Below are 24,960 nucleotides of genomic sequence, written 5' to 3' on the forward strand. Positions count from 1 at the left end.
AGCCCTTGCCCTGGAGCACAGGAAGGACAGGCACTTGGGGGGCAGCAACACTCCACCCCCAGTATGCGTACAACAGGCATTCTGGGGACCGACTATGGGTGGAGCCAGACAGGTGGCACACCTGCCCCTGCTGCACCACTCCTATATGGATCCAGAAAGTCTCATCAGTATACCTCTCTGTCACTCTTACTTAGCTCCTCCAATTCAGGCACTGTGATCACCAAAGCCCGTAAATGGTCTCCCTCGTCAAACTCTCTGGCTGTGTCTAGACTGGAAAGTTTTTCTGCAAAAGCAGCTGCTTTTGCGGAAAAACTTGCCAGCTGTCTACACTGGCCGCTTAAATTTCCGCAAGAACACTGACTTCCTACTGTCTGAAATCAGTGCTTCTTGCGGAAAGACTATGCTGCTCCCGTTCGGGCAAAAGGGCCAGTGTAGACAGCTCAGATTTGTTTTGCGCAAAAAAGCCCAGATCGCAAAAATGACGATCGGGGCTTTTTTGCGCAAAAACGCGTCTAGATTTTGCGGAAAAGCATCCGTGCCAATCTAGACGCTCTTTTCCGCAAATGCTTTTAACGGAAAACCGTTCCATTAAAAGCATTTGCGGAAAATCATGCCAGTCTAGACGTAGCCTCCTACTATATTTCAGGCAAGCAGCAAGCACACCACAAATACAAACACTAGAGACTAAAAACAGTATGGAAAGGTCCAGCCCTGAACACAGTTGTCCAATACAGTCCTTTTTTGTTACCAGACAGGCTTCCCTTTTTCCAGGTATCTGATCACTTCAAACTCCATAAATCAGCGTTGAATGCCCTCTAGTGGATCTGTTAATTTTTTCCTTCCAGACATGAAAAGGCCAATACACCAGAATCATAAGTTGCAATACTCCTGCCATTCTAATTCTAAAATGCCCTAACTGGAGACTGCTAGCTGTGCAATTAACATATTTAGCCTTTTAGACTGATTTATTTTCCCTTTGTTAAAGTGAATGCTGATGTGCAAGGCAAATCCACAAAGTAGTAGAGGCCAATTATGGTCAAGCAGAGCACTACCGTCTCACCTCTGGTACTCGTAGTTAAGTTTTGGATGAGCAAATCATATAGCTAGCATTTTGCACCTCTTTTGCAATGACAGTATGTCAGTCCGAAGCTTCATCTTTCATTAGGGCCAGCCCAAGATGAGTGCCCGCCGCTACATTCAATATAGAGAAAAAAAATGAGATGTCTACAATGAAAAATTACCTTTATTTACTTGCCATTCGAACTGCACAATATAAAGATAGAAATGATTTTTTTAACATTTCATTAATCTTAACACAGGAGTAGGCAAAATGTGTGTCTCAGGCTAGATCCAGCCTGCCAGGCCACTGGATCCGGCCCGTGGACACACTGCCAGGGCCCTCAGGCACACAGCTGCCACTGTTTTAAACACAGGGATTCTCTATGTGCCTCTGCTCTAGAGCAGTGCTCTCCAACCTTTTTACACCCAAGATCACTTTTTAAATCTCCCAACAGGTGAAGATCTACTGCCCCGCCCTCTCTATTCTCCTCCTGTCCATCACTTGCTATCCCCACCCCTTACTTACACACTCTGATAAACAGTTTATTTTTAAATTATGCAATATATAAAATTAAAATCACGCATTTATAGTTATGAAATGGTCTGTTTTTTGTTCATGCTATTTAAATATAAAATGAAACATTAATAATTATACATTTTATGGGGACAGAGTTCTGTGGCAGGGGGCAGGGAAGAGGGAACAGGGTGCTAGGGGGGCAGAGGACAGGGTTCTGCAGCAGGGGACAGAATGCCAGTGGGGACAGGTTTCTGCAGCTGGGGACAAGAATAGGGACAGCATTCTGTAACTGGGGACAGGGGAGTAGGGACAGGGTTCTGTGGCTGGGGACAGGGGAGTAGGGACAGGGTTCTGTGGCTGGGGACAGGGGAGTGGGGACAGGGGTGTGGGGTGCCAGTGGAGGCAGAGTCCCCTACATCTGCCTCCTCCCAGGATGCCCCCCCCCACGGCACAGGGAAGCCCCCCCCGCGCACGCGATCTACCCCGGGGCTGACACCCCCCCTCGTGCACAGTCTGCCCAGGGGCTGACTTACCCCTCCTGTGCAGTGCAGGGAGCCGATGCTTCCTCCCACAGTACAACCGGCAGAGCAGCTAGCACTACTTCCAGAATCGCCAGAAGTGGCGCTAAGCTGCGGGACTTCTGTCCATCCCCAGGAAGCCTACACTACCGCCATTTTCACTTGAGGTAGGTAGTGGGGCTTCTCGGGGGTGGGAGGGAAATGGGGGCGGGACGATCGACCTGTTGGTGACCACAGCTCTAGAGGGAAGGGGAGGCTTCATATGATCTCCTGCCCCAAGCCCAATCCTCAGCTCCTATGGTTGGAAACATCTGGCTAATAGGAACTGACCCAGCCAATCTCTCAGCTCCTATTGGCATGAAATAACCAACCAGTAAAGGAGCTGGAAGATTGGCCTGGGAGATTGGGGGGAGGAGGAGTGGCACAAGCCTCTTCCTCCTTCTGAAGTTGAGAGTCACATGGAGAGAGCAGCCTGCATTTTCAAGCTGTCTGGGGCTGCAGTAGGCAGGGAGCCCAGCCTGCTTTGGGGGTGCTGCATGGTTACTGGCCGAGACATGCTTAGATAAGCAGCTCCCAGTCAAAACCTGTCTCTGGCACTCCAGCACCTCAACTCTCTCCCCTGGTCACCATCCAAACTCTCTGCCCCAGATCACATCTCCCTCCCAGATCCTGTACCTCCTCCACAACCCTACCCCAAGCCAGAATCGTCTTCTGCACCCAGACACGCTCCCTGACCCTACAGCTAAGTACCGACGTAGGTCACGACCCCCTCCTCCACCCAAACTCCCTCACAGACCTCACACCCTGTTCTGTACCCCCTAATCCTTTAACCCATGCACCCTTTTGCACTCAGCCTCCATCCTAGACCCTACACCTCCACCACAGAAATGTGTAGCACTTGCCAAGTTTCCAAAATCATGGCATGGCCCCAGGCAAAAATTATTGCCCATCCCTGTCTTAACACAATTATATTGTATTCGGTTAATCCCCCCAGTAGCTGACACTTTATAAAATTTTAGATGTTTTGAGTTACACAGAGCATTTCTGCTCAGCGCAACAAACAGCTGAATTTCAAGTATCAGAGGGTTAGCCATGTTATTCTGAATCTACATAAACAATGAGAAGTCCTGTGGCACCTTACAGACTAACAGACTCAGTGGAGCACCAGCTTTCCTGAGCAAAGACCCACTTCGTCAGATGCACGGCGGGGTGGGGGGAGGGCTTTGCCCATGAAAGCTCATGCTCCAAGAAATCCGTTAGTCTATTAAGTGCCACAGAATTTCTTGTTGATTAAGTTGAATTTCAAGTTTCCACTGTCGCCCTTCCAAAGAAACTGATTTTTGGGGAGCTATGAAAAATAGCCCCCAGTTCATCTCGGGGGGGGGGGGGGGGGAAGAGGAGAGCGGGGGCCAGCACAGTCTTCCATACAGCAGAACGGTGCGTCCACAGTCAAGGTCTCCAGCGCTCGCCCCCCGGGCGGGAGCGGGAAGCGAACCCAGCTCTGCACAAGCCACCAACTCGCCTTGCCGGCGGCGCCCAGCGCGGGGCTCAAGCCTGGCTCGTCCAACGATTGGCTGGGCGGGGGAGGGGGGCTAGACACGTCAGGTCCTTCCGGAGCTGGGCGCCCGCTCCCGCGCCGCGGAAGGTTGGGGGGGAGGGGGGCGCGCGCGGGAGCCTCGTGCCGGCACAGAACGGCCGTTGCTGGGGGCAGCCCAGGCAGAACCTCTCGAGAGGCGCGCGCAGCCCGCTGCTCGCAGGCGCCGGGCCCGGAAGTTGGGCGGAGATGGGGCGCTCACGGCGGGAGAGGGGTAGAAGGAGGCGGGACCGGGCAGACAGAGCCTGCTGGACTCACCCAGTCGCAGCTCGGTTCAAGGAGCAAAAGGCCGCCCCAGACCACGCTGCCTCACAACTCCGAGCATCCCGGACTTAGCGGGCGGGGGAAGTGACGTCAGGGGCACAGCCTCACGCTCGCACACCAATGGCCATGCACAAAAACAGACTCCGTCGCCTCGCTCCCAGCTTGGACACTGATCACGTGAGGGAAGCATCCTCAGGGAGCCAATCGCCGCCGTCTCAGACCGGACGAGGTAGCCAATCCCGGCGCTGTAAAGAGAACAGTCCAATACATTTCACAGCCCAATCAAGCAGCCAATCATCACGGTGAAACGCAATAGCCAATCAGCGTTAGTCGTTCCTAGCACGGCAGCCAATCAGACCCATGCCCGGAAATCCATCTCCCTCTGCTAGCCCGGCCTGCAGGCCAATCACAGGGTCACAGAGGGCTATGATGGGTTGGCCCCTCCCCCGCGTTCGTGACAGGCGGCTGGGGACTTAGACGAAGATAGTCCAGAGCCCTTTCCCCTAAGAAGGCATGGGGGCGGGGCTCAGAGGTACCCTGGGGGCGGGGCTCTGAGGTCCCCTAGCGGCCGCCTCCCGCGCTCCTCCAATCCCCCTTCGTCCGCGCTCGTTCCCCGCCCCCCGGGGCTCCCCTCTGGGCCTCTCCCGCCCCCCATGCGGGGCCGGTATAAAGCGGGCGGCGCGCGGCCGGCGCTGCTCATAGTCGCTATGCTGAAGCTGCCGGGGCTGCTCCTGTTGCTCAGTGTGAGCAGCGTCTGCTGCCCTCCAGGGGCCCTCTCCGCCCTGCCCCTGGCCTCCCGGCGGGGCCCCCAGCAGAGACCTCAGCCCCGCCCCTACCAGACCCGCTATTTCCCCCAGAAGGTAAGCGCCTCCGCTAGCCCGCCACTCGGCATCGACCTGGGGTCCCCTCTGCTGAGCCCAGCCCCTTCCTGCTGCTCCCCAGCGCCCATGCCTTGTACTGCAACCCCCCTCCCCAGCAGCGGCCAGCATCTTCTCCGGGGGCAGTATGGCTATGGAGGCTCACCTGCGTCCCCAGGTACGTCAGGTGTGGGGTCCCCAAACGCTTTTTTTGGTAGGACCCCTTCTTTTTGTTGATCATCCCCCCACTGCCTGGCAGGAGGGACTGATATCGTCTGCCCCCGCCCCCTCCTTATGGTGTGTCTGTTAAGTCTTCTCTCTTATGTATATATCTCCAGCTGTCTAATCCGGGCCAAGGGGGAGACCCAAGGCAGGTGTGACAGAGCCCTGCAATTGGACACCGGTGGCTGGCCTATGCCAGCTGACTCAGGCTGACTGGGCTCGGCAAAAGGGGTATTTAATTGTGCTGTATCTGTGCTACAATTAAAGTCCCTTCATTTGAGCTCTGAAAGCCAAAGTCTACTGGCATGGGCCTGCCACAGATTTTTAATTACAGTATAGACATAGTTGATATGTCTTAAAGCTTCACATGTCTTGTTGAATTATATGTCTTGTTGAAGTACAGGCAGTCCCCGACTTACGTCGGATCCGCAGTTACGAATGGGGCTTTTCTCGCCCCAGAGGACACAGACTGCGGGACCTCGCGGTCCCGCCACCTGTGTACTCCGGGGCGAGAAAAGCTGCTCCGCGTCTCCCTGGTCTGCAGACCAGGAAGACGCAGAGGGGCTCGGGCAGCGGGGCACCCCCATCTCCCTGGTCTGCTGCGGGGCGGGGGGGTGCAGCTAGTGCCCCCTCCCCAGCAGACCAGGCTTTTCTTGCCTACCCCTGGGGTAGAGCAGCTGGGGGCTGCCGGGTCGGTCCCGCAGCGCTGCTCCGGACCAACCTGGTAGCACCCCAGCTGCTTTGCCCCGGGCTTCCTGGAATCAGCCGCTGATCAGTTTCAGCAGCAGCTGACTTGGGGACGCCTGGGTTTCTTAAGTTGAATCTGTATGTAAGTCAGAACTGGCGTCCCGATTCAGCCGTGGTTGAAACTGATCAGTTTCAGCAGCGGCTGACACCAGTTCCGACTTACATACAGATTCAACTTAAGAACAAACCTACAGTCCCTATCTTGTACGTAACCCGGGGACTGCCTGTACAGCCCAAATAAATGTACTTAAGAGTGGAAGCTCCATGAGGCCAGGACCATCTTTGTTTGTGATCTTCCCCCCAGTTGTATACTGGTCCCTGGGTTGCTAGTTGCTGAGGCAATACAAATAAAGTAATAGTGGTACATAATCCAGTGTGACATATTACCAGATCTTTGAAAAAATCCCACTGAAGTGAGTGCCTTCTTGAGAGTTTAGAGTCAAGTCTGCTTCTGGCTGTAGTAAGCGGATTTCTTTTTCTTTTAAACTTCAGCACAGGACATCATCAGACACAAATTATTGGCCTGTGGGACTCTACAGTCTTGTTGCTAATGGAAATAATCTCTTATAAAATGCTGGTTAATTACTGTTCTCAGTAGAACTTGTTCTAACATTGTGGAATTGGGTATCAAGCATCTGAATGATCATCCTATTTGAGTACAGGTTATCCCACTTTCCATGTAAAATGTATTATCTGTGAATGTGTAATATATAACATTTGGGAAACCACATTTCCTCTTTGATGTTACCTTTCCAGCAATGGTAATGTTGCCTATGCAACAGTAAAGTCTAGGGGAAAAATCTCTTTTGGCTACTATAGAATTTCTGTGTAAATTGTTTGACTGTGAAGCATATGAACACTGTATATGGAGAGGGGTAACTAGTGGTGTCCCCCAAGGGTCAGTCCTGGGACCAATCCTTTTCACCTTATTCATATGTTGAATGATCTGGAGAAAGGGATAAGCAGTGAGGTGGTAAAGCTTGCGGATGATACCAAACTGTTTAGGATAGTCAAGACAGAAGCAGACTGTGAGGGACTCCAAAAAGATCTCACCAAACTGAGTGATTGGGCAACAAAATGGCAAATGAAATTTAATGTGGATAAGTGTAAAGTAATGCACATCGGGAAAAAGAACCCCAACTATACGTACAATATGATGGGGGCTAATTTGGCTACGACAAATCAGGAAAGAGATCTTGGAGTTATCATGGATAGCTCTCTGAAAACTTCCACACAGTGTGCAGCGGCGGTCAAAAAGGCAAATAGGATGCTAGGAATTAAGAAGAAAGGGATAGAAAATAAGACACAGAATATCTTACTGCCTCTGTATAATACTATCGTATGCCCACATCTTGAATACTGTGTACAGATATGGTCTCCTCACCTCAAAAAAGATATTTTGACCTTGGAGAGGTTTCAGAAAAGGGCAACTAAAATGATTAGGGGTTTGGAACGGGTCCCATATGAAGAGCGGTTAAAGCGACTGGGACTTTTCAATGGTGTGGAGTGGGTGGATAAAGAAAAGTTATGTATTAGTTCCCATAATAGAAGAACTAGAGGACACCAAATGAAATTAATTAGGTAGCAGGTTTAAAACTAATAAAAGAAAGTTCTTCTTCACACAGCGTGTAGTCAACCTGTGGAACTCCTTGCTAGAGGAGACTGTGAAGTCTAGGACTATAACAGAGTTTAAAGAGAAGTTAGATAATTTCATGGAGGTTAGGTCCATAAAAGGCTATTAGCCAGGGGATAGAAATGGTGTCCCTGGCCTCTGTTTGTCAGAGGCTGGAGGAGGATGGCAGGAGACAAATCGCTTGATCATTGTCTTCGGTCCACCCTCTCTGGGGCACCTGGTGCTGGCCACTGTTGGCAGACAGGCTACTGGGATAGATGGACCTTTGGTCTGACCCACTACAGCCATTCTTATGTATAGCACTGTTTGAAGCAGGATTTGTTCCAGAAGCTTGCTGAGATTCAATTTTTGCTGAATATGTTCCTTGTGCAATTGGGGAAGTATGCAGTGACATCAGGAAGTTTAACATTAACTTCCTCTTTTGTTACCCTTGTTTTTTCTTGCTTAAAGTGAAGTTAAATGCAAAAAGCTTATGTTGATGGAGGCTAAAGTCCAGAATAAGTTATTTTGAGAAACAAGCCAAATAATGCAGAAGTTAATGTTGCTATGAGACTTAACTTGAATAGCTTATTTGTACAGCACTGTGCATGTCTTTGACTGGCAAACTTATTGCTGAAAACCAAATTTGGAATAGCCTGGCACAATAATGGCCATGTCCTCACACAGGTTACTGTCTTTTTTGCTACCTGTTACTTCTCCTTACTGTCCTTTTCCCCATTTGTCTTTTGTTTTTTACAGGCAGTCCCCAGGTTACGTACAAGATAGGGACTGTAGGTTTGTTCTTAAGTTGAATCTGTATGTAAGTCGGAACTGGCTTCCAGATTCAGCCGCTGCTGAAACTGACCAGCGGCTGACTACAGGAAGCCCGAGGCAGAGTTGCTCTGCCCCGGGCTTCCTGGTATCAGCCGCTGATCAGTTTCAACAGGCTGAATCTGGACGCCAGTTCTTACATACAGATTCAACTTAAGAACCTCAGTCGTCCCCAAGTCAGCTGCTGCTGAAACTGATCAGCGGCTGATTGCAGGAAGCCTGGAGCAGAGCAACTCTGGACCAACCCAGCAGCACCCCAGCTGCTTTGCCCCAGGTGTCCTGATACAGCCACTGCTGAAACTGACCAGTAGCGCCCAGAGCGGTGCTACGGGATCAACCGTCAGCGCCCCAGCTGCTCTACCACAGGCATCCGGAGAAAAGCCTGGTCTGCTGGGGGGGAGGGGGGGGGGCGCACGCACTAGCTGCGCCCCCCCCCCCCCCAGCAGACCAGGGAGACGCGGGTGGCGGACCAAGACTCACTGCAGTCCCGCCGCCCGGGTCCTCCGCGGATTTGCTCCGCGTCTCCCTGGTCTGCTGGTCTCCAGCAGACCAGGGAGACGTGGAGCAAAGCCGCGGAGCACATGGGCAGCAGGACAGCCCAGACGCGCCACGGCTGTCCCGCTGCCGGCGTCCTCCGAGGCTTTGCTCCCCGTCTCCCTGGTCTGCTGGTCTCCCCTCTCCTTGCTAACTGGCTCCCCTCTCCTTGCTAACTCTGTATCAGAGGCAGTAAAGGTATGGGGAGGTGGGAGCCAGCGCCCGTGGGGAGCTGGTTTTAAGCTGGCTCCCTACAAGCACCAGTTCCACTTATCCCCCCCCCCCCCCCCCCGGGCTGCTACCTCTGAAAGAGAGGCAGCAGTGCAGAGGGCGAGGGGGGCTGACAGAAGCCGATATGTGTAGGTAGCTGGCTTTCACCTATACCTATCTCATAGAACTTGAAGCAACCTTGAGAGGTCATCAAGTCCAGTCCGTTGCTCTCACAGGAAGAACAAGTACCATTCCTGACAGATTTGCCCCAGATCCCTAAATGGCCCCTTGGCTGTTGGCGTATGTTGGCTTTGTGCACCCGCCTCCCCTCCCCCCCACTGCCTCCTACAGAGGTGGGGAGGGAGGTAGAAGCTGGTGCTTAAAAGCTAGCTCTCCCCTCTCCTTCCCCCCCACAGCACCAGCTCTGTGGAGCTACCTGCCCCCTCTCCCTTCCACAGAGGGGCAGGGGAGGCTGCTGTGATGCAGCCTCTGTCCACGGTGAGCCTGGGCCCATTGTAGATAGGGGCTGCTGGTGCCCCTCACTGCTGCCTCTGTATCAGAGGCAGCATTGCAGGGCAGCAGGCAGGAGCCGGTGTCCATGGAGAGTGGTTTTTAAACTGAGAGTAAGGCCAGAAATTCACTGGCTGCTGGCCCCATCCCCAGGGACTATCAAATAGTTGTGTAACCAATAATATTTTGTTCAATTACATGACTGTTCAATTACATGCTATCTAACATCCCTGTGTTGGAGGAGTTGCTTTAGTAGGGTTTGTGGTTATGGTACCTGGACAGGCCAACTCAGGGCGTACTGCAAGAAATAGGGCTGACAATATCCAAGACTAGTGTAGATTCAACAATCCTGTAGCAAAACAATTTCTGTAATTCTACTCTGGTTAACCAGAAACCAAATAGTCTCCTTTAGACAATCCAGCCTTTGGCTCCCATCTAATGTGAGGCGTTACTAAAACCTTATTCATCATAAAAGTTTTACCAACCTTAAAGGACTGGACACATTGTCCGCCAGGCCAATGAATATTTCAGTTCTCATCCAAATACATACTATAGCCAATCCTTATTAGCCAAATATTAATAAAAGAAAAGTGAGAGTTGTATGTGGTTAAGAGATACTATATGAACATGTGTGTAAAGTCCTTATATCAATTTCATAGCACAGTTGGTAAGGGTGCTAACTTGTACAAGACTTTCTGGAATCATCTTAGAAGGTTATAGCCCAATAAGCAGTGGAGGTGTAGAATCTGTTCAAGTTCTTCCATGAGAATTCCAGGGTAAACCTGGAGACCTCGTTACAGTATTATGATTTAGACCTTCTCTCTTAAAATTTAAGAAGACATGGGATGGCAGAATCAGCCCTGAGGCTCTCCTTTATGGCTCCCTAGAAAGCTGACAAGCCTCTTGTCACAGCAGAACCTTGCCTTAGGAAGAATAGGAAGATAGTTGCTTTGAAGCTAATCTTCTATTTACTAGCTATACACAGGTAAAGTAGTTGCATTCATTCATAAAAGGCAATTAGCCAGTATTTCATTATAGCATAGATAATTAAAAGTTGAAGATAATATAGATAATACTAATCGCTTCTCGGCCTTTTGGCTAAGATCAAGTTTAGTTTCCTGTAGTATCTTACATCTTTGTTCTTAACTGAACCATCCATATGCATAATACAAAACACTTAAGACATGAAAGGAAATTAGAATCTACAAACTGCTAATTAGTTTTTACTACAAATAAATGAATAAATATACATAAATCTTCAACTCATCTATGCAGTGGGTTTTACTCACAAAAGTTCATGATATAATATATTGGTTAATGTCTAGATGTCACAGGATTGCTCCTTATTTACAAATAAATGGTTAATGATTGCTGATCTAGTACATTTATTTGAAATTCACATAGGAGTAGATTATGTTAATTACATTTCAATGCCTGTTAAGTTGTTATGGATGGTAACCAAGTTGTCTGATGTCAGTATCCCAGAGTTAACACAAGTAAACTATTAGTGAACTACAAAGTGACATAAAACAGTGTTTTGCTTGTTTTGTAAGGGGTCACAAAAGCTGAAATGAAGGAAAACTGCTGACAGGTAACAGCAAGAAGGCATTTTGTACCAGTTTAGTCTGTTTTTGGCGAACACCAGCAGACGTTGCTACAAGTAGTCCTGTAACCCAATCAATGTATCTACTCATACGTTTAAGATCAGGACTTCCCAACATAAGGAAACTAAGATATGGCATATGGGAAGCTACTTATAAGTTCTGATGTTTTTCATAGATATGTATAAACATCTGGTTTTAGTACAAATTTAACAGCAGAACTGATGATCCAGAATGCCCAGTATTGCCAAAGTGATGTTACTCCAATAACTTAATTTTTTGCATTTCCTGATGAGTATCTTTGTATGGTATTTAATAATAATATTTATACAGTTATTTCAGCAAACCAGCTGATAAAAGGTCTGTCCGAGTTTTCTTTGATACATAGTGCTTCTGTGGCATTTGATACATATGTGTCATAGGCCTTGCTTCTACCCATCACTCTTTCTGATTCCGTGTTTCACAAGACCTGCCTGCCATCTGGATTAAGATTCATTATCAAACCTTCACATTCAACTGGAGAAGCCTGTACATTCTGGGATGACCATCACCATAGGGTTGTGCTGAGCATGGTCAAATGATGTGCTCAAGAATGAAGTGTCACAGTATGACCAGCTGCTTATGTCCACCTATAACTTTTGTGTAAGCACTATTTTAGCTCTGAAGCCTTATCTGCTAGGAAACTTTGGTTTTGCTAGGCTTTTATTGGGGGAGTGGGTTAAGCATGTTGGTTTTTGTTATTACAATGGTGTCTAGAGGTTCGTTATTACATCAGGGCTCCATTGAGCTAAACATTGTAAATATGTCTTTGTGTGTGCCTGCACAATGAAATTTCTGCTAAAATTTCCCACTGGTAGAGCTGAAGATACTAAAGAGTTTTCTAGTTTAGGCACAACTCAGGACAGGTTTTCAGTATATATATTTTTAAATTGTAACATGCTTGACCCTCTAATACCTTATAAAAGCAATCCTATGGGGAGAGAAGCAGAAAAACAGCTATTAAAAGGGTGTGATGCTTAATAGGTGTTGCCTATACATTCCATAAGTTGAATTAGATGTGGCATGGGGAGTAGTGTATGTAGTAATCCTTCAAACTGTTTGAATGGTAGCTAAAGCATCTTCTACTTAATTTTTTCCCACCTGTCTCTGATTGTGTGAGTTTGAATGCTTCTGTCAGATTTGGACCTTATCCAGTCACTACTGCCTTTATTTCTTTCAGACTTGATTATTATACTTCTGTCTGTGTGGCTGCATTTGATGCTCACTGGGAAGTTACAGCTGGTTTAGAATATGATTGGTACCTGTTAGGTGGCCATAAAGACTCTATTACACCAGTTCCTTGAACAGCATTGGCTTCCTAATAATTTCTGGCTACAAGCTATGGACTCCAACCATCCATCCCTATATTGCATGAGCCATGTCTACTTGAGAGACTGTTCCCCTTCTTTTGGACCACTCAGGCTAACACTTACTTGACCTACACATGTACTGTGGTCACAAGAAGGGAGTTTATAATTATTAAAACAAAAATACTCTTACCCCCAACTCTGGAATTCTCAATGCAGTATGTTGTTTTTGTGTGGATTAGCGACTGATTTGTTTTTAAACAGAACTGTATAATATAATTTAGTTTTCAGATATCTAAAAGGGTGTCATAAGGAGGAGGGAGAAACTTGTTCATCTTGGCCCCTGGGGATAGAACAAGAAGCAATGGGCTTAAACTGCAGCAAAGGCGGCTTAGGTTGGACATTAGGAAAAAGTTCCTAACTGTCAGGGTAGTCAAACACTGGAATAAATTGCCCAGGGAGGTTGTGGAATCTCCATCTGTGGAGATATTTAAGAGTAGGTTAGATAAATGTCTATCAGGGATGGTCTAGACAGTATTTGGTCCTGCCATGAGGGCTGGAGACTGGACTTAATGACCTCTCGAGGTCCCTTCCAGTCCTAGTATTCTTTGATTCTATGATTTGGCACTAATGTAACACTTTTTATCTGTAAGTCTCAAAGCACTTTACAAAGAGGTGTGAGCAATATTTCCATTTTAAGAAGTGATAAAACTGAAGCATCGAGGCTAAATCTGGGAAAACAATAGGTGACCTTAAATCACACCCTCTTGATTAATACTCTTAATTCCAGTAATTATGGTGCAATATTTAATTGGTGCTAGTGACAGCATCGTAGTAATATGAACAAATAAGTTGGATCTCTATTTCATAATACCAATAACCTTATAATTTTTTTATAAAAGGAAAAAATGCTTTTTGAAACCCACTTAGTGCTAATTTAAAAGTAGTGTCATTGATTTAAAAAAAAGAAGTGATAATTTGAGTTGATGACAAATACTATGTTGATTATATATTTTAGTCATCAAGTAGTATCGGAGTGTTTGGCAACAGTTACTGTATGATTTCATAGTGGTATTTAAACCAGAAACTGTAAGTGAGACATAAAGCTACAAGCAAAAACAATAGGTCTTGTTCAGCAGATAGACAAGTAGGGAAGTAATTGTTAAAGCTTTAGTGAATTTTTATTTTTATGCACTGTATCTATGAGTCACAATGCAGACATCACCTTTTCAAAGTAAGCAGGAAATACTTAATTTCCTCACAACTTGCAGCCTCTTCCTTCAAGAGAGCAGTTAATACAGTCACTACAAAAGGCATCAGTAATCACCACTGCTTCTTTGAAAACAAACACTTCCTCTTTTGAGCACCACCCTTTAACAAACTATAATAAGCTAAAGGTGATTGTGGATAACATTGTCTTGATTAAAGAAAGCTTTAAAAGGCTAAACAAATGAAACTTTGAAATAGAAAAAGGCCTTTCATGAAATCCACATCCAATTAGATTCTTAGTTGATGTAAATCAGAATTGTTCTATTGAAAGCTTCAGAGGGGTAGTTGAGTTAGTCTGGAAAAACTTAAAAACCAACAAATAGTCTTGCAGACTAAGGTGGTATCATGAGCTTTTGTGGGCACAACCCACTTCTTCAGGTGAATGGAGTTATACAGTTATATTGAAGTCATTCTGATTTATACCACTTGAGGATCTTAGCATTGTGTTTAATGGGTCAAATGAAAATCTTGAATCTGAATTCTTCTGCTCGCAGGGATTCATAGCCTGCCAACAATTCAAAGTGGTATTTAATGCCCGTATGTTCTACATTGAATTCTCCAACTCCGAAGGATCAAACCATACAACTGCTTGTGAGCATGTCTGTGATAAGACATCATTGCCTTCAATGTAGATGATTTGCAAAATCTGAAGGAATACAAAATGAAATGAGACTTGGATGTAATTGAAACAGTGCTTATTCTGCTTGATACTTTCTCCCCCTCATCCCAATCTTCTCCCTGTTTAGCTGATCCCCTCCCAAAAAAACACATCCCACAAATTAAACCAAACAAAGAGTGAAAAGATGGTGGCACTGACAGGATGTTTGCAAATCTATCTTTATTCATGCTGCTTCTTTGTTATATCCCTTCCTTCTCTGTTTAAATTGTAAGCTTTCTGGGAAAGAGATTCTCATTCTATGTGTATAATGCCTATCAGAGTGGGGTCTCTTATCCTAGCTGGCCCTTAGGCTATATCATGATGCAAATAATAAAAACTGGTCTGTTAATTGTGGGGACAAAAATGGTCTTAACTATGCAAGAATCTAGTCGCTTGCAGTACCTGTGTTGGTCTGCTATTCCCTGTCCTCTTAACAGAAACTAACTACTGTACTGCTTCTGAAACTTTGATCTGTATATTTAACATACCAGCCCTTTTCCAGGCACTAATTTGCTGTATTCTGCAAATGCTGCTCTACCAGTTGATTAACACCAGTCCCAGACTGCAGTTACCCAATCTCCTGAGTCTCATCACAACATGAATTTAATTCCAAGATTAAAATGGAATCTAGAGCTGATTTTCAGATAAGAGTAGGCTAGCTTTAAGACATCTTTTCCCCTTCCCCACATCTTTTTTTTTTTTTTTTAACCAACGTCAAAGATGATCCTAAGGGGTTTAGGAATACAAGCTTTAGTAAGGTTTTGTCATATTTCAGAGTGCTTATTTTGGGAAAAATACCCCAAAGAGTTGAAATTAAAAGTAAAAATATAATTAACATTAATTTTTTTCTCTTTTAAATTACCTTGTAGAGGCAGCCATGTTCCAAGAAATTAGGATAGATTAAGCCAGGGAGAAAATCATTCTGCATAGAAATCACTGGAGATAAAACACTGTCTGAATACCTGCTATGTACATGGATACCAGAAAACTTGGTAGTGCATATCTTGTGAGGCTGTTGTTTTTTATTTTAAAACTAATGCCTCCAGCTGTCTCTGTCTCTTTGAAAAATATTTCAACTCTTCATTTTGCTTCTGACACTTCTAACTACAGAAAACCCAGTCTACTATTGTCCCAAATGTTCAGGCTCTGTCTACCATGCTGAGCAGCTGTTAATTTCGTTAGGGCTTTCTCATAGCAATGTAGAGCCCTGCTGTAGAGTGGCAGCTGGTAATCTTTGATATTGTATGGCCAAATGACTAATTCAGGGGTGGGCATGATGGCCTCTGCAGGCTGGATACGACCCGCCAAGCCCATTGATTTGCCCATAGCTGCACTGCTGCTCCCCCGACTCAGGCCAGTCAAGACCTCGGGAAGGTGGAGCACGCAAAGTCTCTTGGCCCCACCCCTTTTGCCCCAGACAACAGCTGGTGGCTTTCTAGGTGCCACATGCCCCGGGCAGGGTCAGGGGCAAACATTTCACACATGCCCTTACCCCTTCCTCATGCCAATCAGAGTCTGAGGGCAGGAGAGCATGCAAAGTCTCCTGGCCCTACCCCTTGCGGGGCTGCGCGCAACCACTTTTGAAATTCATGAAGTGGCCCCCCTTCAAAAATTTTTGCCCACCCCTTGACTAACTGCTGCCTGTTTTTTGCAGTTTCTAAAACCCCTGTTTTAGCTGACATGCCCAGTTCTTCATAGTCAAGCTGGAAGGACATAATGAGAGGGATCTGGTTGAACTTTGTCAAATTATGTACAAGCAGTCCCCGGGTTACGTACAAGATAGGGACTGTAGGTTTGTTCTTAAGTTGAATCTGTATGTAAGTCGGAACTGGTGTCCAGATTCAGACACTGCTGAAACTGACCGCCAGTTCTGACTTGCATACAGAATCAACTTAAGAACCCCAGGCGTCCCCAAGTCAGCTGCTGCTGAAACTGATCAGCAGCTGATTCCAGGAAGCCTGGGGCAGAGCAACTCTGCCTCGGGCTTCCTGTAGTCAGCCGCTGGTCAGTTTCAGCAGCGGCTGACTTGGGGACGCCTGGGGCAGAGCAGCTGGGGTGCTGCTGGGTTGCTCCAGTAGCGCTGCTCCTCGGTGCTACTGGACCAACCCAGCAGCACCCCAGCTGCTCTGCCCCAGGCGTCCTGATTCAGCCGCTGCTGAAACTGACCAGCAGCGGCTGAATCAGGACCTGGGGCAGAGCAGCTGGGGTGCTGCCGGGTTGGTCCAGTAGTGCCCAGAGCGGGCGCTGCAGGACCAATCGGCAGCGCCCCAGCTGCTCTGCCCCAGAGTCCAAAACAAAAGCCTGGTCTGCTGGGGGGGGGGGGGGGGAGAAGCACACTAGCTGCGCGCCCCCCCCCCCAGCAGACCAGGGACACGGGGAGCAGAGCCGCAACAGCAGCGGGGTGCCGCGCCTCTGAGGCTTTGCTCTGGCAAAGCCTCAGAGGCGAGGGACTCCGCCGCGGCTGCGGCTTCAGTCCCGGTGCCTGTGGTCTGCTGGGGACGGTTCCCAGCAGACCACAGGCACCCAGACTGAAGCGGCAGCAGCGGCGGTTCCCCGCGCCTCTGAGGCTTTGCTCTGGCAAAGCCTCAGAAGCGCGGGAACCCGCCCGGTGCCCCGGTCTGCTGGAGACGGTCTCCAGCAGACCAGGGGCACCGGAGCAGCTTACGAACGGGGCTTTCTCGCCCCGACCTCCGGGGCGAGAAAGCCCCGTTCGTAAGTGCGGATCCGACATAAGTCGGATCCGCGTAAGTCGGGGACTGCCTGTACAGAGTACATCTTTCACTTCCCTAAGACCTTCACTTTGTTGCCATTTAAATTTTAACTATTTATTTTGATTTTGTATAAAAATAGCTCTGCATTATGACTTGTTTTTAACAGAAGCTAACATGAATAGAGTTGGCTACTTTTCTACATTTTCCTCTGGGTATCTGAGTATTTTTCAGTCTGTTGTTTTCCAGGCAGTTTGTGTAAACAGTGACTGAGGACAATAGCTGAGTTCCTTGCCAAGATTTCTCTTTTCAGTGTTTCTAATCACAAATGCGACAAATGGGTGCTGGAAGTGAGTGATTTATTTAAACCATGACCACCTATTCAGAACAAGTGTCAAGACTCCCACAAAATAAAGCAAGCCTTAGTGAAACAATAACAACTTGCTCTTGTCCCTGAAGAAGACACACTAGCAGGCTGTTTACAATGGTACAGTCACAGATGAAAGGTGTGTCCACACTGAGTCCCTGTTCTGAGGGTTTTCTGAAGAAAAAAAAAATTAGGCTGTGAATTCCTATGCCTCATGTATTAAGTAACCATTGAGGTGATGACTGCCTCCAGAAAAGGTTTATTAGGCTATGTCTATACTGTAGCCTTCTTGCGGAAAAGCATATGCAAATGAAGCACCGTGCTTCATTTGCATAAGTAATGAGTAGCCGTTTTTATGCAAGAGGCTTTTGCGCAAAAATGAGCTGTGTAGATGGCTCCTTTTTGTGCAAACTCCCCCCCCTAGGAATAGAACCCAGGTCTTTTGAGTCACAGACAGGCTGATGACCACACTGCTGCTTCAGGCAGGAGGATATCCTCTACCCTTCCTGTATCTTTCCACAGTGTAGCAATAATTCAGACCGGATGAGCACTTGGCTACTCACCAGTGGAATCACTAAAGTAAACTCAGTTGCAAATGAAATATCCAATTATGGAAAACAAAGCTGTTGCATAGAGGAATTCTGAAAAATAAGCTATTGCAGGAACACTTTAAAGTGTCATTATTTTGTGTTATTTACCCCCTTGAAATTCCCATTGCAGGATGTACAGTAAAAATGGGTAAAATCTCCTCTGGAGAAGATTTAGAACTGAGGTCCTGACTCTTTGGTAATTAAAGGTCAAATGCTACCTCTGGTTAGATAAGCGTTCTTAGTCCTGATACTCAGTTCTGTTCAGGGCTGGCTCGAGCCATTCCTGCGCCCCGGGCAGCGGGCGTGCAACGAATGCGTGGCCCTGTCCCCCAGCACGCTATACACCTTACAGCTGAAATTGGGCACGTGGCGCCTGACTGCAGCTCTAAGGAGTGCTGCGTGGCCCCCAGGGTGCCCCGCATAGGTTGGCGCCCTGGGCGCTGCCCGGCTAGCTCCACCCCTTAATCCGGCCCTGGTTCTGTTCCATATAGGTGGTTATGCTGTGTTTACAGTAGTATGTGATTTCCTTCCTATAGTGCATTAAGCAGTGTGACTAACACCTGCCACTTGTCTGTTCTCTCATCCTCTCCCCAGGAGGTGAAGTATGGGGAATGAAGTATTTTGGTTTGGATAGCAACATGAATATATTAAAACAAGGATCAAGGAACTGGGCATTGCACTTAGGGTGGAAAGTAGCGAGGTTTGCAACAAACTGTAGTTCCTGGGGGATTTCATTCTTCAGTTTCTGACTAGCCACCAAATAGGCTCTGACTCTTGATTGTAGGAAGTGCCAATTGTACCCAAGAAGTGAAGTTGTTGACTATGGTCTTCATCCTGGAGCTTTAGCTGATCTTTTAGATCTCAAAGTGGATATAAGCTAGCAGCTAGGGTAATTATATCCTGTCTACCTACATTTTCATATGGTGATTTCAAGTGGATGCAGCCCTAAACTGTTTCTGTGCACTGATAAATAGTTGCAGAGGTTCCATGTGGAGGTGGCTGCCTTTCAGCTATAGGTGACATGTCTATTTAGTTTTTGCCAAATGCTTTGTGTCCTTCTGAATCAAAGGTGCTCTGCAAAAAAATAAGATACAAAAATCCTTGTATTATAACTTTTTTTATTTTGACTTTTGAAAGAGAGCCAATTCTCCGTCATCTGAGATGTTTGTAGTTGTGATTTTTCCAAAGAATTCTCTTGCTACAGTGTTAACATTTTACATATTTATATATTTGTTCATTAACAGCTGTTATATAGCCTTTTTACATTCTAGGTGTTAACACTCATTTCAAAAGTATTCAGTGTTGTAGGTTACCATGGTTGTAGGTAAGTGCTGAAGCAGCACATAGATTATTGCTACAATTGTAAAATAGAACACCCTTTGGAATGTCTGGATTGCCCCGCAACTGTTGACTAGGCTCGTTGTTTCTAACCAAGTTCTCTAACGCTACATACGCTTGGTAGAAATTAAAATGTTAAGCCTATATAGCTAGTTAAGATCAATGTCTTCATACATACGTCTTTAGTATGACGCCTTCTGATAGCAAAACTGTGATTATCTTTAGAAAAATCTGTGCAGACACAAATACACAGTCTAAGATAATATAGATCCTCTCTAGATCATTGTTACAGATAATACTTTGGATGATCAAAATCTGAATTTTAAAAATCTGTATTCATTTCTGTATCATTGCTGCTATGTTAGTCCTTTGCATTTCACAATGGACAACAAAAATAGTTTTTTGTCTCTAGTCATCTTCACTTTTAGATTTCCAGGCACTGATAGTTATTAGATTATGTTTCTTTGGTAGATAGAAGAGCCCATTATTAAATATAGTTGTTATAGATTACAGTCTTTGGGCTGATGAGGCTACAAGAGAAAATCTGTTTTCCTTCCATTGGGAAGAAATCATACTACATTTTTTGTAAAATCTGACACAAAAACAAAGCTTAGTTGACAGGATCTGTAAATGTTTAAGTGGTAAAACCCTCTGTTGTCTATCTTGATTAACTTTCAGGGATCTTTGTGTTGAGTCATCGGTTCTTTCCCCAGAAGTGCCTTTAAAAAGTGTGCAAAATCTGATTGCTTTTAAATCATTTTAGTAAATCTTGAGGTTAGCATTTGACAGTTCCTTGTCTTCAGTAAGTCTGTTCAAGATGGATTATGCAATATCGCCCTCTGGTGTTATCAGAATCCCCCCCCTTATGGATCTAAATTATTCTATAATTATCTTGGCTCTCTTGGGGCATGTCTACACTGGGGAGTTATTTCAAAATAACTTCCCTTATTTTGAAATAACAAGTCCACACTATCAAGCCTGTTACTTCAATGGGCTTGTTATTTCAAAATAACAACTCCTGCTGGCGAAGAGGAATACATTATTTTGAAATAGTTATTTCAGGAGTTATTTCGGAATAACCTGGTAGTGTAGGTGTAGCTACACTTTTCAAATTCCAATGTCAGAAAGGACTGTTGGGACCATTTAGGGCTATTCAACTTTGGAAGCCCTGTGGCCACAGTGATACTCACAGCACATGCCAAGGGCTAAAACTTGAGTGTGGTTGCATGTACATGCAAATATATATGCAAATAGCATATATATGCCTTCACATGACAGGTATGAATACAAAGATTAAGGCAAGACTACATAACAGACAGGCCCCATTTAAGTCAGTCCTGCAGCTATTAATAAAATGCAATATCTACCCTATTTCCACCTATATGACAGCACTTTTAATGAGCAGTGACAGTCCAGGAATTTAACTACTAAAACACATATCAACCGAAGACTATTATACTGACTTGCCACTATGGAGCATGTTCCCAATGGAGGCCATATTCAAAGGATCCCACTGGCGGGCCACGTGTTGAGCCCTGTGTAAACCCAAATCACACTGCGGGCCGCATGCAGCCCACGTGCTGCGTGTTGAGTAGCCCTCATTTAGTCTGACCTATAAAACACAGGCCATAAAACTTTCCTCAAATTCCTGAAGTCAGTCTCAGTCTCTCTCTCTCTCTCACACGCATACACACACGATTTAAACCGTATCAGGGATGGAGGGAGAATCTATCACAACATTTGGTAAATTGTCCCAGTGGTTACCATAATTATCCTCATAATCTAAAAATATTATGCCTTATTTCCAGGCTGAATTTAACTAATGTCAGCTTCTATTAGATTATGTTTCTCTGGTAGATTGAAGAGCCTATTATTAAATATAGTTGTTATAGATTACAGTCAAATTACCACTTAACTATTTTTTAATTAAGATAAATAGATTGAGCTCCTTCAGTCTATATCACCAAGACGAGTTTTCTAATCCTTTAAATCACCCTCATGGTTCTTGGCTGAACCAAGTTTGGACAGAAATGGACACAGTGTTCTAGCAGCAGTTGTACCAGTGCCAAATACAGAGGCAATATAACCTCTTTGCTTCTACTTGAGGTTCCCTTGTTTATGCATCCGAAGATTGCATTAGCCCTTTTGGCCACAGTTGACTATCCACTACGAACTCCAGATCTTATTCAGAGTTGCTATACTCCAAACTAGAGCGCTGCCTCTTGTAAGCATTATGTTCTTTGTTCCTAGATGTGTACTTTCACATTTAGCCATATTAGCATACAGCATTTGTTGTTGCCCCGTTTGCCAAGAGAGCCAGGTCGCTCTGTATGCCATTAATTACCATACAACCAATTTTTGTCACTGCAAACGTTATCAGCAATTATTTTGTTTTTTTTCCAAATAATTGAAAACAGTGTTGAATAGTGTGGAGCCCAGAGCAGTTCACTGCATGACCCCACTAGAAACCACATACCTGCTGCTGTTCCCCTGCTTATAATTACATTTTGAGACCTATCAGTTAGCCAATTTTTATTTAATTTAATCTGTGCCAGGTTCTTCTTATCTTGTTCTATGTCATGGGGCGCACGCCCCCCAGTAGCCTCAGTGCCCCCTGACTGTCTTCACATGGCCCATCTCAGGGCAAGTTACAGTCTGTATGGGTTGCTCATCATCGGCTTCACCGCAGTTTATACTGGCCCTTTAAACAGGCCGAGTCTCCAAACAGATTCTCGTCGTAGCTGGGCACCCCCCGGTAGGGGGACCCGGGCCCACCCTACTCCACCGGGTCCCGGCCCAGGGCCCTGTGAGCGACCGGGTATAGGGTCACTCCCTCGGTGGGGCTAGCTAGCCAAAACCCACCAAGTCTCTCGGGCTAAGAGGGGCGCCTCCCGCTCCTGCCCTGGGCCACTTCCTACCTGGCCTTGCCCAGCTGGCTGCGATCTCCAGGCCGGCGTCCCCTCGGCAGGTAGTCTCCAGGTGGCACCAACTCGCCTCTGCTTTCCTCCCGGCCTCTCCTGGAGTCCCCGGCAACTGCTGAGGGAGAGCTTCTCTCTCCAGTCCCTCTCCTGCAGCTGTAGCCCTCCCAGGAGCTCTTGCTGCCTCTGCAGTCAGCCCTGCCTCCTCTCCAGCAACTGTGCCTCTCCTTTTATAGCCGGCAGCTGGGCTCATTAGCCTCACCATCTCAGCTGGTCTTCCAGCTTCCCTCAGGCTCGGGGCCTGAGCCTTGGGCTTAAAGGCCCAGTGCAGGGCAGGCGCCCTGTCACACACCTTCCCCTTCGGCTCGTGCTTCCCTTCTTCCGCCAGTCCCAGCCGGGCCTCTCTTATCCCTTCCCTCGGGGCCTGGTATCCCCTGGAGGCCTTAACTGCCCTCGGGCTCGCCCTCGCGGCCTCTGAGCATGCGCCGCAATGTCGGCGGGTCGGCAGGTGTGCTCCCCAGAGGGTCACCCCGCCAATGCTGGTATGGGACTCCACTGCCCCCTCTCTCGCCCCTTCTCCCAGGACTCCATCCCCTTCCGCCGCCTCGCTATTGGCTAGGGACCTAGAAAAAAAATCTGCATTGTTATGGGTTTTCCCCGGCCTATGACAGACCTCAAATTTATAAGGCTGCAAGGCCAAGTACCATCTCATGACCCGCGGATTGGTTTCCTTCATCGTCTGGATCCATCGTAATGGTGCGTGGTCTGTTATCAAGGTGAAGGTCCCCCCTAGCAGATAATAGCGGAGTGCCTCTATTGCCCACTTAGCTGCCAGGGCCTCTTTCTCGATCGTGGCGTATTGTAGCTCCCGGGGTAGTAATTTCCTGCTCAAATACAGGATGGGGTGTTCCTCCCCTTCCTGCTCCTGCGAGAGGACGGCTCCTAGTCCTCGGTCTGACGCGTCTGTCTGTACTATAAATGGTTTAGTAAAGTCCGGTTGATGGAGAACCGGTGTCTGCATCAATCGGCGCTTTAACGTTTGGAACGCTTTCTCACATTGCGCGGTCCACTGGACCCTTTGGGGTCGTGCATTTTGGGTCAAGTCTGTCAAGGGCGCCGCAATCGTGGCAAACTCCGGGATGAACCGCCGATAGTAACTGGCTAATCCCAGAAATTGGCGGACTTGCCTTTTTGTGGTGGGGGCTTTGTAGCTTCGTAGGGCCTCCACCTTGTCCACCTGCGGTTTTATCCTTCCCTGCCCCACCACATAACCTAAATAGGATACTTCCCTTTGTCCAAAGTGACACTTATCGGGGTTAGCCGTGAGGTTGGCGTCGACCAGGGCCCCAAGGACCGCCTTTAGATGTTGCAGATGTTCCCGCCAGGTTTCACTATAAATGACAATGTCATCAATATATGCAGCAGCATATTCCTGATGTTTGTATAATACCTTGTCCATTAACCTCTGGAACGTCGCTGCGGCCCCGTTCAATCCAAATGGCATTGTGGTGAACTGGAACAGGCCAAATGGTGTGGCAAATGCGGTCTTATCCTCCGAGGCTGGCGTCAAGGGAATCTGCCAATACCCCTTAGTGAGGTCGAGCGTAGAGATGTAATGTGCTTTACCCAACCGTTCCAACAGTTCATTTACTCTGGGCATAGGATAAGCATCAAATCGGGAAATTGCGTTGACTTTCCGGAAGTCTATGCAGAAGCGCATCGTGCCGTCAGACTTAGGCACCAATACGATGGGACTGCGCCACTCGCTTCTCGACTCCCTGACCACCCCCATTTGCAACATCCGTTGCAGCTCTTCCCGAACGGGCTCCCACATTTTCTTGGGGAGGGGCCGTATGTGGTCCCGGATCTTTTTACCTGGGGTTGTCATGATATGGTGGCTCGTCAAGGCCGTCCTGCCCGGTTGTGTAGTTAAGACCTGTTTGTATTCCCGCAGAAGGGCGTTCATCTCTCGGCGTTGTGCCTCCGTCAACTCTGCCCCGATATGCGTTGCCCCTTCTGCCTCCAAGTCGCCTCCCCAGGGTCCAAGCTCCGGCTCTGGTTGCTGTAAGGTGACAAGCATACCCTCCCGTGCATTCCACTTCTTTAGTAAATTGACATGATAGATCTGCTTGTCTTTCCGTTTTCCTGATAATCTGATCTCATAATCAACTGGCCCCACCTGCCGTATGACCTCGAAGGGTCCTTGCCATTTGGCCAGTAATTTCGAGTCTGGTGTTGGTAACAGCAGGAGTACCCTGTCGCCTGGTTGAAATGTTCTGGATTTGGCCCCTCGATTATAATATTGGGCCTGCCTATTTTGGGCTTGGAGAAGATTCTCTTTAGCCAGTTCACCGACGGTTCGGAGTCGTTTTTGTAGGTCCAAAATATACGGTACCGTACCCTTCACCCTTGAATCCTGTTCCTCCCAGGCCTCCCGCACCAAGTCCAATATCCCCCGGGGTTGTCGGCCATACAGCAGTTCAAATGGGGAAAAGCCCGTTGAGGCCTGGGGCACCTCCCGGACTGCGAATAATAAGGCCGGTAATAACCGGTCCCAGTCCTTTGGGTCTAGCTCCACAAACCGCCGCAACATCCCCTTTAGTGTCCTGTTAAAGCGTTCGACAAGTCCATCTGTCTGGGGATGGTAAACTGAGGTACGCAATGCCTTAATGTTTAATAGGCGGCAAAGT

The 24,960-nt window shown here is 47.1% G+C and overlaps 2 protein-coding genes across 12 annotated transcripts in view; one reads left to right on the top strand and one right to left on the bottom strand.

Moving 5' to 3' along the window:
- Positions 1-4,287, bottom strand: part of DDIAS (DNA damage induced apoptosis suppressor) — a 65,692-nt gene extending 61,405 nt beyond the window's left edge. For 4 of the 10 annotated variants that reach the window (XM_006132174.4, XM_075919452.1, XM_075919451.1 and 1 more), the window contains exons 1-2: positions 3,947-4,176; positions 1,061-1,191 (exon numbers count right to left, since the gene is read on the bottom strand). The gene's annotated coding sequence lies outside the window, so the exon portion shown is untranslated. Of the gene's footprint in view, positions 1-1,060; positions 1,192-3,946 lie in introns of all 10 variants that reach the window. The other 6 variants (XM_014578109.3, XM_075919453.1, XM_006132173.4 and 3 more) reach the window with 6 other exon arrangements.
- A 209-nt stretch (positions 4,288-4,496) lies between these two features.
- PRCP (prolylcarboxypeptidase) overlaps positions 4,497-24,960 on the top strand; it is a 59,209-nt gene continuing 38,745 nt past the window's right edge. The window contains exon 1 of one of the 2 annotated variants that reach the window (XM_075919459.1): positions 4,497-4,812. In XM_075919459.1, coding sequence (XP_075775574.1) covers positions 4,606-4,812 — 207 coding nt within the window. In that variant the 5' untranslated portion in view covers positions 4,497-4,605. The remainder of the gene's footprint in view (positions 4,813-24,960) is intronic. The other variant, XM_025189238.2, reaches the window with a different exon arrangement.

This window comes from Pelodiscus sinensis, chromosome 1, assembly GCF_049634645.1.
Source record: "Pelodiscus sinensis isolate JC-2024 chromosome 1, ASM4963464v1, whole genome shotgun sequence".
NCBI lineage: Eukaryota > Metazoa > Chordata > Testudines > Trionychidae > Pelodiscus > Pelodiscus sinensis.